This window comes from Diabrotica virgifera, chromosome 9 (genome assembly GCF_917563875.1).
Source record: "Diabrotica virgifera virgifera chromosome 9, PGI_DIABVI_V3a".
Classification (NCBI taxonomy): domain Eukaryota; kingdom Metazoa; phylum Arthropoda; class Insecta; order Coleoptera; family Chrysomelidae; genus Diabrotica; species Diabrotica virgifera.
Window position 1 is genome coordinate 184,209,372 of NC_065451.1, and position 16,236 is coordinate 184,225,607.

The 16,236-nt window shown below is 33.9% G+C and overlaps 2 protein-coding genes across 12 annotated transcripts in view; one reads left to right on the plus strand and one right to left on the minus strand.

The window, feature by feature from the left end:
• LOC114335610 (guanylate kinase) overlaps window positions 1-16,236 on the plus strand; it is a 345,069-nt gene that overhangs the window by 115,156 nt on the left and 213,677 nt on the right. The window lies entirely within an intron of this gene.
• LOC114337984 (mitogen-activated protein kinase kinase kinase kinase 5) overlaps window positions 1-16,236 on the minus strand; it is a 134,574-nt gene that overhangs the window by 72,111 nt on the left and 46,227 nt on the right. For 6 of the 11 annotated variants that reach the window (XM_050661125.1, XM_050661123.1, XM_050661120.1 and 3 more), the window contains exon 9: window positions 14,730-14,877. In XM_050661125.1, the coding sequence (XP_050517082.1) occupies window positions 14,730-14,877 (148 nt within the window). Of the gene's footprint in view, window positions 1-11,480; window positions 11,538-14,729; window positions 14,878-16,236 lie in introns of all 11 variants that reach the window. The other 5 variants (XM_050661122.1, XM_050661119.1, XM_050661117.1 and 2 more) reach the window with 1 other exon arrangement.

Sequence of the window (16,236 nt, forward strand, 5' to 3'; positions counted from 1 at the left end):
ATCTGCTATCACTGCGGTGACTAACTAAACGACTACCTAAATTGCGTGCGGTTTGTCCAACATATACCAAATTACAGTTGTTACAGGGAATCTGGTAGACGACGTTAGAACAATCCCTAATGTCACTCTTGTCCTTAACCTTTGAAAATATAGATCTTGAAGTTAAAGATGTTTTAAAGGCTATTTTCAAGTTAGGGATGTCTTTAAACAGTCTAGCCAGTCTGGGTGTTATGCCTTTAACGTATTTTAAAGAAGTATATAAACAATTGGCATTTTGTTCTCCGCTTGTAACAGTAATTTGCAACTCATTATTATGGCGTATTATGTCAGGGGTCAAACTGAATAATATCTTGGTGACTAGGTGTCTTGGATAAGAGTTGTCGATAAAAAGGTTAGACAGGATTCTCAGGTTCTTCTGATGGCAAGAAGGATCACTGATAGCTATGATTCTAGCCTTCATTTGCTTAATTAAATTGATTTTTATTGAGTGTCGATGATATGACCAATAGTTAAGAAAACGTCCAGAACTATGAGGTTTTCTATGCCAGTCAATTCTCAGGGAGTTGTTATGGGTTCTAATGAACCGGGTATCAAGAAAGGGGACTGAGCATAGATCATCCTCATGTTCAATTGTGAACTGTAATAGAGGGTCATAACTATTGAATACTTGCAAAATTTCAGCTGATCTATTGCTAGGAATAGCGAGGATTAAGTCATCTACATACTTTTTAACAAAAGGAATATAGAAGGACAATTCTGGGATCACCATATCCATATTGGTTCACCTACTAATTTATTAGCATCTTTTTTGACTGAGATTTTGACCAATGCATATGTCTCTAATGAATATGACGTAAAAAGTTCTTTTGATGTCTTTAACAGCTTTAACAACTATCAGTTACCTGAAGGCTATGTTATTATCAGTCTGGATGTAGTCTCTTTGTTCACTAATGTACATCTAGATGCAGCCTTAATAGCTGTTGAAAACAATTGGAATTTTATTAGTTCTCATTGCAATATTAGCTTGGAATCTTTCAAAAAACTCATTTCCTTTCTTTTTAACAACACCTACTTCACATTTAATAATACTGTGTTTAGACAAACACAAGGGACTCCTATGGGAGGTACTATCTCTCCCATTCTGGCCTGTTATGTGATGGATCATTTACTGGATATGGTGATCCCAGAATTGTCCTTCTATATTCCTTTTGTTAAAAAGTATGTAGATGACTTAATCCTCGCTATTCCTAGCAATAGATCAGCTGAAATTTTGCAAGTATTCAATAGTTATGACCCTCTATTACAGTTCACAATTGAACATGAGGATGATCTATGCTCAGTCCCCTTTCTTGATACCCGGTTCATTAGAACCCATAACAACTCCCTGAGAATTGACTGGCATAGAAAACCTCATAGTTCTGGACGTTTTCTTAACTATTGGTCATATCATCGACACTCAATAAAAATCAATTTAATTAAGCAAATGAAGGCTAGAATCATAGCTATCAGTGATCCTTCTTGCCATCAGAAGAACCTGAGAATCCTGTCTAACCTTTTTATCGACAACTCTTATCCAAGACACCTAGTCACCAAGATATTATTCAGTTTGACCCCTGACATAATACGCCATAATAATGAGTTGCAAATTACTGTTACAAGCGGAGAACAAAATGCCAATTGTTTATATACTTCTTTAAAATACGTTAAAGGCATAACACCCAGACTGGCTAGACTGTTTAAAGACATCCCTAACTTGAAAATAGCCTTTAAAACATCTTTAACTTCAAGATCTATATTTTCAAAGGTTAAGGACAAGAGTGACATTAGGGATTGTTCTAACGTCGTCTACCAGATTCCCTGTAACAACTGTAATTTGGTATATGTTGGACAAACCGCACGCAATTTAGGTAGTCGTTTAGTTAGTCACCGCAGTGATAGCAGATTATATCCTGAAAGATCTGCTCTTGCCGAACATGTTAATAAAGAACATCACAAAATGAATTACGAATCGGTCAGAGTTTTAGCTTCTGAATCCAACTATACTAAAAGACTGTTCTTAGAGATGGCTTTCATTTCGCAGAATTCTAATGCAATGAACAAAAGGAGTGACATAAATCAATTAAGCTCTATTTACTCATATCTATTATGTTTGGACAACTATCCTCATTTCAATGATGTCTTATCAACTGATTCATTGTAAAGTTTCCAGCTTTCAGTACATTGAAATGTAAATTATTTATAATTTTGGTTTTTTAACTTCAAACAAAACTCTGGTAAATTTTTGGATGTGTATTCTTAAAGTATTAGTACTACATAAGACAAAGAAAAAAAGAAGAAGTGGTGTCATTTGCGTATGTCCAGGAATGACATTGACTTCTAACCTCACATTTCACACTTGCCGGCACACGTGGCATGTAAATCTTTTTAATTGTCTTTTTCTTATGTGTTAGTGTAGAAAATAATTTGTCAATTTGGTCTTTTACACCATGTATTTTTTAATATTTGACTCAATCAATGAGTGGTGCGTGAATTTGTCACCTGTGAGTATAACATCCACGGAAAGCAAATCTCAATAACGTAAGTTTTTAAACCTTTACACCTTGTACTATATGTTTTCGAGGATGCTGTACTAACAGTAGCACTTTATTTCAGTTATTCCTGATGATGAAAATAAACATTTTCGAAAGCTTGAAACTTAGTTAAAAGAGTACACTTATTTCACCGCTGCATATCCCAATAACCTCAGAATTCCTATATATATATATATATAGTGGCTAAACACCCCTTTAGGGGTTACGCCGCTTACGCTCTCTAGATCTATGTTTTGAGGTAGATCAATAGATTTTGACATATAAGCGATTAAAAATTGAAAAATTGCGAAATCGGCCATTTTTAACCCTCAAAGACTATGTGAAAAACTGAAAATTTGAATGTTGCCAAGGTAGGTAGATATTCTTTAAAGATCGATTGATGAAATCCCGAAGAGTTTTTTGCAATACAATATTCAAAACTCCTTTGTTTTTTAATTGCGAATCAAGCGTGCGCGACACTATTTTCCACCGAGAGTATGGTGCAAATGAAAGGAATAAATTCGTTATTTCGAAAATCGGCGACTTTAAGGAAAAATCCCGAAACAGGTCGATTTTTATTTTTAAGTTATGATATTGTGGCATATATGGTATACTAGTGACGTCATCCGCCTGGGCGTGATGACGTAATTGATGATTTTTTTAAATGAGAATAAGGGTCGTGTGGTAGCTCGTTTGAAAGGTTCTTCAATTCTCTATCATGTAATGTAAACATTTACATAATTTTTTATACAGGGTGTCCTTCTACTTCTTTTTTTGTCAAATAATTGAATTTAATAAAATTTTTTTGGACACCCTGTATAAATAATTATGTAAATGTTTATATTACTGAATAGAGAATTGAAGAACCTTTCAAATGAGCTAGCACACGACCCCTATTCTCATTTAAAAAAATCATCGATTACGTCATCACGTCCAGATGGATGACGTCACTAGTATACCATATATGCCACAATATCATAACTTAAAAATAAAAATCGACCTGTTTCGGGATTTTTCTTAAAGTCGCCGGTTTACGAAATAACGAATTTATTCCTTTCATTTGCACCATACTGTCGGTGGAAAATAGTGTCGTGCACGCTTGATTAGCAATTAAAAAACAAAGGAGTTTTGAATATTGTATTGCAAAAAACTCTTCGGGATTTCATCAATCGATCTTTAAAGAATATCTACCTACCTTGGTAACATTCAAATTTTCAGCTTTTCACATAGTTTTTGAGGGTTAAAAATGGCCGATTTCGCAATTTTTCAATTTTTAATCGCTTATATGTCAAAAACTATCATTTTTAGAGAAAAGTCACTAAATACCTTTTCTCTTTGGAATGATCCAAAAAACCTACAAAAACTTTTTTCCGTGCAAAAAAAATAATTTTAGGAAAAAAACAAAAAAAAAACGTTTAAAAAATTTTTGACCACTTTTTGGTCCTGGCAACATGCAAATTTGTTAAAAGGAGTCCTTTTTGAGTAAGATTGTGCAAAGAATCCGAATTAGAATATTTTTCCTAGCGGATGCGCAGTGGCTTTCTGGACTATACCATTTTTCTCAATAAAACTGTAAATATTTCGAAAATTATTAACTTTAGACCTATAAGACCTTATACAAATTTTTCATATTTTTAAATAATATATTCAAAAATGATTTAATATACAGGGTGTTCCATTTAAAAAAATAAAACTTTGGTTCATACCGTCGTTCTGACTCACCCTGTATAATTGAAAATAATTTTAAATTATAGACCTCTTTGATACACATTAGTTTTGTTATAAACATTTTTTTGTATATCTCATAGTTTAGCCGTAATCAAAGAAGACCAGAGGTTTGGCGCACCCTGTATACAGGATGTATATTTGTATATCTATATATTTTCTACCCACACTGTGTCTGGTCTACTATAATAAGAAGAAATTTCAAGAAAAGTAACAAACATAATTAATTTTATGTAAATTGTTTAAGGTATTGAAAGCTTTGTTGTGCAGACTTCCGCAAGTGAAAAGCAGAAATTGGATATTAACACAGCCAAATTTTTTATGGCTGTAACATAGCATTCAATATTGCTGATAACAAATTATTCAAGGACATGATCTGCGCATTGAGACCTGGATATGATCCACCTAGCCGCAAGAAAGTATCAGGAGAGCTGTTAGATACAGTTTATAAGGAAATAGAAGAAACCCTGAAAAGTGAAAATATTTTGTCAATTTATAAATTAACGCAACGGAAGTTTTGCGCATGAGTAGAAACAGTGACTTAATTCAACAACATAGCCTAAAAATTATACGAACCGTAAACAAAAATTTTGTGTTTATTTATTTATACTATTACTTATTATAATATTTATCCGTTTTGTGTGTTACAATGGAGTAGGAAATAAACGAAGGTATGCTCCTTGGTGCCGTGGAATTTCCAACTATGTTGTTTCATTTCCTGGTCTTTAAAATGTTCATTGGATTTAATTATCGCATATTATGTGTGGATAACCCCGAATTAACAGGCTAATAAACAACTCATATTTATCTGAAATATTGAAACTACACTATGATATATTTTTATTAAATTAATAACTTAACATCCATTGTAACAAATAATTAACAAAATCGAATATGTTGACAAACAACTTTACAAAAGGAATGAGAGGGCGGGTCCACTTTGAGTGACAGAACAAAATTCTTTCTTATGATTGGCCAGACGGAAGAAACGCACTGTAAAAGATGAAAGTTGGCCATCTCTTCCGTTCCGTTACGTTTCTCTTACGTCCCGTCATGCGCTTACGTTCATTTATAAACAAGAGTACACAAAATTCGGTGTTGAACTTTTCCAGTGCGTCTACGTTACGTCTACGCTACGTCAAACCATAAATCCAACTATACTTGCAAAACTCTGAAATTAACTAAACTGGAAACATCTGGTATCATTTTTAACTATTCTGTTTCGACCAAACTCCAAAAACGATACCTGCTGTTATAACACATATATCATTTAAAAATATGTAGATAAAAATATGATTTCCAAAACAGACTAAAACATCCCTTATTATATTTTAGAGGGTTATTAATAAACAAACAATTACTATTTGCATTTATCTCTCTACTGCAAACTGTAAGTCATTTTAGAGTTAAGAGCTAAAAAAACACTGCAAATAAAAATAAAACCCAAACAGTGAAGTGCAAGATAACCATTAAGTACTAACTTATAAAGTAATTATCAACCGCCATGTAAATACTGTCTTAAATTGATACTCAGTGAAGTAAAATATCTTTCCTGGTTTTAGAAACATACTAAACGATATGTGATAGATCAAAAGAGCTTTCAAATGATATATCACTTGACGTATATTAATTGTCATTTAAGAATACTGTCCATGACTCCATACTTTTGATAATGTCAATACAATACAATACAGAATTCTTGTAGATTTTGCGAAACGGTAAAAATAAGTTGATCTGTTTCGAGAGTTTTCCATAAAAGGTGAAGATGTCCAAATTATTCAAGGAAGTTCATATTTTTTCCACACTGTCGCCATGAAATATTGAACGGTCGCCATTTTGAATCGGAAATAACGTCATACTTTTGACAGATGGCAATTTAAAAACTATCGAATTTATGCTTTGTTTTTAAACCAGGAGGAGTAAACTAAAAAGACAGATTCACACCCAAGAAAGTCACTAGAAAAATCACCAAATACATCTTTTTTTTGGTTGATCATATCGGCCTTCGACGGTAATTCATATATATTATATTATACTAATACGTCGCTAGAGTTCTAAAAATAACTGATTTTTATATAAAAGTAGACCAGAATGCTAAAAATTCAAGGAATAAAGCAGAAAACACAAAGAATCGCTGATATAACTTAATTAACCTATGTAAGTAAACTTGCCTGAGGTTGGACCAATTACAAACAAGAATTACGGCGCGGTAAATAGGTTGCTTTCGGGGGTTTAATGAGTTTTTGCCTCCCCCAGATTCCATGAGGCTGACCTCCTTAGAGGTGTGGGATTGAGCACCCACCTGGGGACCAGTAATTTTTTTTTTCAACTCATTTGGGGTGAAACAGCCATAACTCGCCACGCTGGCAAGACGAGTTGGCGAGTGTGGGGGATATGGGGAAGGAATTTGGAGCTTAGGGTAGGGTAATACTGGGGTTTGGACCTGGTTTTCTCTAAGTGAGGAGAGGAGGAAAAACCAGGAGCTCGCATGGGCAGGGACGCTGTATTGATACGCCTCGAACACGCATCGGCACTAGAACCGTGCGAGTTTCACAAATCGCGCAGATGCCCCACTCAGTTCCACTTCTCCGAAACAACACAGGCAGAGGGATATTTAAGGGGGCCACAAGCAGAGATCCGCCATCCGCCAGTCTTGAAGCGACAGCTCTGGGCTCCACTACCAGCCAAGTGAGGTGAGCTAGGTAGGCCGACCTGAGTACCGAGTCACCGTGATGACGTGATCTCGCAAGCTAAGGCAGGCCAACTTGAGCAGCAAGGTGTACCGTGGTGAGGTAATTTGCGGCTCATAACTAAAAAGGTGGCAAGCGTAGTGAGCGAGCTCCCGATAAATTTATATATTTTAATCGCGTGACTGTTTGCAAACTTACACTGCACTGAGGTGTAAGAATATTTTCATATTATTGTTAATTTTCCTTTTCTTTCACAGACGTCTATCCGGGGGAGGACGTCGCTGCGTCTCGGCGACAAATAGAATTATATTTTATTTTTATTTTTTTTATCTGTACGGGTGATTCCATATCAAATCACTCAATTTTGGAGCAAAAAAAATTTTGGATCTCCAATTTGTCTGAAAATGGGTATATAGCTCCTACGGGACGTAAATATAAGATATTTAAGGTCAAAAAATCTTCTTCTTCTTTTTTTCTCAAAATGTTATTTTATGCGATTTTACAGTGATTTGGTGTTTATTTAAACAAATTTGCATTTTCTATCGTAAAGTATCAATGGAAAACATAATATTTTAATAGAAGGGACTCAAAAATGTCATTGTATGGCATTATAACAAGTTACTTTGATTCAAAACAAGTTCTTGTTCAAATTTTATAGTGTAGAAAACGTTAAAATACCGGTTTTTACATTTTTCTCCATTTCCAAAATACATCATAATCGATTTGGCTGAAAATTTGACCACCGATAGCCAAAACATAGGACTTTAAGTGGTGAGAAGGATTTGAATTATATTACAATACCAAAAAAGTTACATGCAATATCATAGTCAAAAATATAGGCGTCTACTGTAAGTACAATTAACTCGAAAATATCGACCTCACGACAAAAATTATTAAAAAGAAATTGTAATAATTGTAAATACGATTTATTTGGAACAATTTCAGTTCCTATCATTTTTGTCGAAAAGTTAAAAATGGCGGAGATATTGAGCAAAACAGGTTCTCCTTTAAAATCAAGATGGCGGCTAACGTAACGGAGGAATTCGTGATTCTAAATTTAGGCTACTACTGACTCCCTTAAAGATTAGAAAAATAAAATTTTGGGCAGCTCGGCATGCAAGGTCAAATGCTATCCCGACTGGACTAATATACTTTTCAGTCTGATATTACTGCATGACTGCATGTAACTTTTTTGGTATTGGAATATAATTCAAATCCTTTTAACCACTTAAAGTCCTATATTTTGGCTATCTGTGTGCAAATTTTCAGCCAAATCGATGATGATGTATTTTGGGAATGGAGGAAAATGTAAAAAACGATATTTTAACGTTTTCTACACTATAAAATTTGATCAAAAACTTGTTTTGAATCAAAATAACTTGTTAAAATGCCATATAATGACATTTTTTAGCCCCTTCTATTAAAATATCATGTTTTTCATTAATACTTTACGATACAAAATGCAAATTTGGTTAAATAAACACCAAATCACTGTAAAATCGCATAAAATAACATTTTGAGAAAAAAAGAAGAAGAAGATTTTTGACCTTAAATATCTTATTTTTACATCCCGCAGAAGCTATATACCAATTTTCAGACAAATCGGAGATCCAAAATTTTTTGCCTGAGTGATTTGACATGGAATGTACCGTACATAATTACATCGAATATATTTATTTTGTTTTAACCTGTGTTTTAATGAGTCTGTCGTATTAGAAGAACTGTCGGAACATCCCTGAAGTAAGTCTACCCTCTATCGGGATCATAGAGAGGTACCTACCCGCTACCGCCAGGGGAGGCCTTTGTCCAGGAGTGGATGCAAACAGACTGAAGAAGAAGAAGAGAGAAGAAATTTGAATTACGCCTCCTGGTTTTAAAACAAAGTATAGTAGATTGTGCGAAACTGGAAAAATACGTTGACATGTCCAACACTTTTCTATAAGAGCTGATAGTGCAGTCACTGAAGGTTTTCACCTCCGATTTCGTTGAACCTCATCGATTTTCATGAAAATTGGTGAGTAGTTAGAGAATACCTCAAGGAACAAAGGTGACATGCCACTCCTTCTCGGTGGTGAAAATTATTTGATTAAAAATAGTACCATAAATCGATAGAGAAACAAATTCTAAGCAAAATTTGTTATATAAAGATATTATTATAAATCAATACTTCTTAAGTTATTAAAGATCAAAAATTTTATTTTTTCGTAAAAAATGCATGTTATAAAGCTGGTTTTCACGTATAACTTAAAAACTATAAGCCTTCACAAAAAAGTTATTATTACCAAAATTGAAGATAATAAAAAATTGAATACATTCCTCACTTAAAGAACTAAACTAATGTTAACGGAAAGTAAGTTATGGGTAATTGAATGTATATTTTTTTCGACGAGTACTCAAATCTAAGTATTCAAATTTAAAAAACGGGAAAACGATGCATTTTATAAAATATACCTTCTAAGCACTTGTCAAAGTACTTCGAAACATCTATCAAATGTGCTCCAGCAGAAGTTAACAGCGTAAAAATTAAGCAACTTATGATTAAAATAAGAGAAACCTTTCGAATTTTTTAGGAAAAAGTGAAAAATAAATGAAATGAAGTTCGACTCGATTCAAACTTGATTAAACTTGAATACTTAGATTTGGGTAAACGCCGAAAAAATTTTACATTCAATCACCCATAACTCACTTTCAGTTAACATTAAAAGGTTTTTTTAGTAAACAGTTTATTTCATTTTTTATTAGCTTCAATTTTGGTAAGAATAACTTTTTTGTAAATATTTATAGTTTTTGAGTTAGTTATAAAAAATCGGCTGTAAGCTTGCATTTTTTTCACGAAAAATTAAAATCTTTGATCTTTAATAACTCAAAAAGTTTTAATTTATTTTAATAACTTTATATAACAAATTTTACTTAGAATTTGTCCCTCTATCGAATTGTGGGATTATTTTTAAAAAAATAATTTTCACCCCAAGAAGGGGTGGCATCCACCCCCAGGGTAAAAGCGCAAGTTGACACCATGTCACCTTTGTTCCTTGAGATATCCTCTAACGACTCACCCATTTTCATGCAAATCGATGGAGGTTCAACGATATCGGAGGTAATAGCTCATATCCACCTTCAGTGACTGCACTATGAGGACTAGCAAATTATTGGAGGTAGACCAAATGTTTCAACGTGTCGCTATTAAACATTGAACGTCTGCCATTTTGAAACGACAGGCTTGTTTTATGGTTCAGACAATATTTGCTTTTACTCCAGAAACATTTTTTTGACAAACCTTCTTCTTAGCCTTCTGTCGTTAATTTTTGGACATAGGAACTCCTATCATCGATCTTCTATTCTGAACAACATTGTTCCAATGTTGCTCGGACCATTAGGTCTATTTTGTCTAGCAGTAAGACCTGCGAAGTTAGATTTGTGTTTGGCAACTTTTGTTGTTCTGTCCTCGACTTTTTTGTTTTTAATTTTACCCAGTCGTTCCCCTTTCTATCTGACAGTCGTATACCTAACATTGACCTTTCTTTTGTGGCTAGTTTATTCAATATTTGCCCTGGTTAGGGTCCAGGTTTCGCATCCATGTCATGATAGCAAGGAAGCACTGATTGAACATTTTACTCAGTATTTTGAAATTCTTAAGTATCCAACTGGGTTTTCCAAATCCTGTCCATGCCTGTTTTGCTCCTCTAGTGATTTCCGCACTGTGGTTATTTTTGTCAAGTTTTAGAATTTGACCTTCTTCTTTTTGTGTCGACATGACCGTTCCATGTCTGTTTTTCAATGTACCTCCAGTAATTTGTTGTTCCATCGTTTTCGTGGTCTTCCCACTCACCGTCTCCCTATTGGGGAACCATCTCTCACCGTCCTTACTACTCTATTTGTTGTCACTCAGCTTATGTGGTCGTTCCATTCTACTCTTCTGTTTCTTACTCAGTTATTAAGGTTCTCCACCTTGCACCTCTGTCGTATATCTGTACTTCTACTGTCCCATAAGTGTGTTTTGAGTAATATTTCTCTTGGTTTTTCTTATAAAAAAAGGTTTACTTAAAAAGTCCCCCAATGGACAACTGGATGCTACCTTTCCTGATCAACTTGGTGAGTTCTGATTGCTTGAACTCGAATTACCTTAATCAAATTTTATCTAAAACTGTACAGAACTTAAGCATCTTGTATAACTTAATGTATAATATTCGTTATTGGGCTCTAACCTAGTCTTTTGTTTAATCTATAAACCCTGTTTGCAAAATATTGTCTTTATGAGACAGTTCACTGATAAAGAATTGATTCCAATTTTTACCCACCCAACTTAAACATACTGCTCTTATTATAAAACATAGACTCTGCAGTTATTTTCTTTTTTGATATGAAAATTACTTTTTTTTTGACTACATATATCTTATTGATAATAAATAAAAATAAGCTAGTACAATCGTCGTCTTGCAATTCTTTTTCAAGTGCAACATCAAAACAAAAAAGTCACTCTCAGTAAAAGGCTAACCTCAATGACATTTTCAAAAGCTGCGATCCTGTCATGGCCTTTCTTTCTTGACTAAAACTAACAGCAAAATATGAAAAATGATAAGAAAACGGAAAACCGGGAATATATATCTTTCTATAAAATTATTAAAACCTCGTGTAGTATTACATATATTTATGTAAACTATACAGAAACTTAAAAAAATTATACACAACCGTATTTACAAAAAATTAGATCCTAGCATAAGGAACACTGTTTAAGGAGGGAGACGGTTAAACATTGTGTAATAACACCAATTGATCGCCCAAAGACAAATAATCCTGTGAAAGGGAAATTCTGGATAACAGATGAAACTTTAAAAATAATTGAGAATAGAAGAAATCTTTGTCAAATTGGTGTGCATAGTGAAAGGGAAAAAGCTAGTTTAAGAAACCTTAATCATCCGAGAGATCTATTTAGAAAAATACGCTACCTAAGATACTTCAAAGCCAGAACCTGGGCCATTGAAGACAACACTGGAACTCTGAGAAATAGCAGATACATGGAGATCGTATTGCAGGGACCTATATAAATATGATCAACGACAAGAACTTGTTAACCACATCCCTGACGAGGTGGAAGAAGAACCTGATATACTTGAAAATCAAGTAAGACTGGCGATCAGTAAGCTCAAATATAATAAAGCACCAGGTCCAGATATGATAACAGCAGAAATGCTCAAAGCTACAGAAGAAACCCGCGTAAAATTACTTCATCTACTCTGTAACCAAATATGACATTCCAAACAATGGCCTGAAGACTGAACAAAATCTACAATAACGACAACACATAAAAAAAGGCAGCAGTTCTCTTATATCACATGCCAGCACAGTAATGCTACATATATTAAATGAGTTCTGAAGCTATTTCCTTTAGGAATTTTTATGAGTAACTATTTAGATTGGAAATAAGCCACAATTAAATTGAAAAAATAATTTTATTAACGTTCCGAAGCCCAAATCGGGTTTCGTTGTCAAAATACAAAATACTACTAAATTAACCAAAAATGTTGTTGCTAAGTAAAAAAAATTCTTCTAATAATTTATTTAATCTGACTCATTTCTATTGGCAATTCAGACGTATATTATACATTTTAAAGTAGATGGCTTTAAAATTATATCGCCAATATTTATGAGTTGCGTTCCTGGGACGACTCAAGAATATCCGTCACAAAAAAAGCATAGCATGTGATCTGTCTTTAAAACGACAACCAAATGCAACGATGACAGTAAAATTCTCGCGTTAGAGATTTCATAGTAAATCACGAGGGAAAACCAGGAAAAAACCTCGTGATACTATCCCGACATCGTAAGTATTTGGTCTTACATTTAATTTAACATATTAAAGTCAGAATTTGGTATTAGTTTTTGAAAGTAAATTAAATGTAAGACCAAATACTTATGTCGGGATAGTATCACGAGGTTTTTTCATGGTTTTCCCTCGTGATTTACTATGGAATCTCTAACGCGAGAATTTTACTGTCATCGTTGAATTTGGTTATCTTTTTACAGACAGATCACATGCTATGATTTTTTTGTGACGAATATTCTTACCCCAGGAACGCAACTCATAAATATTGGCGATATCATTTTAAAGTCTTCTACTTTAAAATGTATAATATACGTCTGAATTGCCAATAGAAATGAGTCAGATTAAATAAATTATTAGAAGAATTCTTTTACTTAGCAACAACATTTTTGTTTAATTTAGTAGTATTTTGTATTTTGACAACGAAACCCGATTTGGGCTTCGAAACGTTAATAAAATTATTTTTTCAATTTAATTGTGGCTTATTTCCCATCTAAATAGTTAATCATAATTAATTAGAGACTAAAAACATTCCTTCAAAGAGAAATTCCACAAGAGCAAACTGGGTTTACAAAATGTAGAGGTACTCGAGAACACCTGTTGAATATAAGAGAGATAATCGAAAAATCTAGGGAATTCACTATTCCACTGTACATAATATGTTTATTATGCATATTATGCTTTATAGATTTTCGTAAAGCGTTCGACAGGATCAAGTGGAGACACTAATGGCGAATACTAAAAGAAGTAGGCTTACCACAACACCTTATTTCGCTTATAACAGAACTATACGAATACACTACTGGATCAGTTAAAGTGCTTGACACACTTTCAAACAAATTTTATCCAGAACGGGTATCAGACAAGGATGTAAACTATTTCCACAATTATGCAATATATTATGGAAGCATATTATTAGAAGAGCACTTGAAGGATCTTAAAGGGCATCTCAATAAATCACTAAAAAATAAACAACCTATGTTTTGCAGTTGATACAACCCGTCTTGCAAATAGTGAAGAAGAGTTAATTGATCTCATACAACTAGTTAAGAACGAAAGTCAAATATTTGGTCAGCAGTTAAACCTATCAAAGATAAAGATGATGATAATCGATAAACTACATAACAATCATCCACACATAACCATGATTAACCGTTTTGAGGTTGTGAGCTCATACTTATATCTGGGATCATTAATCACAGACAAAGGGTCACTACAGGAAAATATAAAACGTAGATGTGATCTAGCAAAGTCGCCGTAGAAAGAAGGCCAAAATATGAAAGGACTCTCAAATTTCACGAACTCTAAAAATGAGGTTGATCAACTGCTTAATATTCCCGATACTGACATACGAATGTGAATCTTGGACCCTAAGACAAGCGAAAAAAAGAAAGATAGATGTCACTGAAATGTTCTGTTGGAGAAGAATGTTACAAATGTAAGTTAATTTACTTTTTCATATCAAGATGGACTGATATATTGATTGCGTATGTAACAACATTTGTCAAACTGAACAATTTCATATTAGCTCGTAGTCTTCCGTTTGCCCTCAGACTAAGTGTTGTGAAGTGCTACATATGGCCCATTTTACTTTATGGCGCAGAGAAGTAGTCTCTTAAGGTTAGATCACTCTCCGGTGGAATATAGTCCGGCATCGATAATAGTGGAAGTTTGTTGGTGGGAGTACAAATTTAAGAAATATAAAAAAAACAGTCAAATAGATTTTTTTTAAATAAATCGGGAACTGTGTTCCGCTTTACCGATAAGTTAAAAACAAACGAGCCTAAATAAGTTTGTAGAAAAATTCAATATTCCAGGTTTTTTGTTTTCTACATATTATTTCATAAATGTTGTATTAAAAAGCCTAATGACATTTTATAGCAATGACCGTGAATATTTACAAACAAAAGCCAGTTTACTCACTTCTCCCTGTTGAGCGAATCAAAAGCGTTTCCAATTCCACATTTTTGATTTTGATGTTCTACGCAATTGTGCACGCTCGTGACGTTGTTCATAATATCCATCAGGTCCCATTGCGGTTGTTTTTCTTCCACTATTACTGTAGGTATATCTGTAAAGACATAAAAATATGTTTACTAATTAAGAAAACCAGTTACAGAAATAGTGTATTATAATGTCGAATACATACACCAGACTGTAACCAAACAATAACAAAAGTCAATATATTATCGATACCCCTGTATGTTCTGCTTTATTTGTTTGTGTATTATGTCAAACCTTCTATCTCTATCTAATTAGCCTTTTTCGGTCCATCTTTGGACATAGGCCTCCCCAATCCTTTTCCATTCTTCTCTGTCTGTCGCTACAGTTATCCACCTAGAGTCCACGTGCTTCTTGACATCATCTGCCCATCTCATTTGTGGCCTTCCTCTGCTTCGTTTATATTCCCACGGTCTCCAATTTATGAGAATTTTGTTCCATCGGTCTTTTTGTCTTATAGTGTGTCCGGCAAATCTTCATTTCAACTTTGCAACTTCTTGTCTAACATCCCTAACTTTGGTTTTCTCTCTTGTCCACTCGTTTCTCGTTTTATCCAATAGTCTTATGTGCAACATTTGCCTTTCCATTGCTCTTTGCGTTTTTATGATCTTGCCCATGTTTGCTTTTGTAAACGTCCACGTTTGGGAACCGTAAGTGAGAACAGGGCATTGATTGTATACCTTGGTCTTAAGATGTTGTGGATGTCTTTTGTTTTTAAAGATGTAGCTTAGTTTTCCAAATGCCGCCCATGCCAGTCTAACTCGTCTTTTGATCTCTGCTGTTTGGTTTTCCTTGTTCAGTTTTATAATTTGACCCAGATATATATAATCGTGAACTTGTTCTATTTCATCTTGTCCGATCCTCATTGTGATGTCCTCATCTGTATTTGTTATGATTTTGGTCTTGCTGTAATTCATATTAAGGCCTATCTTTCCGGCTTCTATGTCCAGTTCTTTCATCATTTCAAACAATTCTTCTTTTTTATTGGTTATCAATACGTCATCGGCGTACCTTAGGTGGTTCAAGCGTTGTCCACAAATTTGTATACCTTTTTCTTCCCATTCTAATCTTTTAAAGATATCTTCCAGAGCCTGATTGAAAAGTTTCGGTGATATTGTGTCACCCTGTCTTACGCCTCTATTTATTTGAATTGATTGTGTTCCTTCGTATACTTTAATTGTTGTTGTGACGTCTTTATATATTGGCTATTAGGTCTGTATATCTGTGGTCAATTCTGCTGTTAATCAAAGAACTTTTCACTGCCCAATGTTCGACACTGTCAAAAGCCTTTTCAAAATCTATGAACGCTATATATAGAGGGATGTGGTATTCATTTGCTCGTTCTACAAGGATTTTCATACTTAATAAATGGTCACTTGTGCTAAATCCGTTTCTAAAACCAGCTTGTTCTTTCGACTGGTATCCGTCG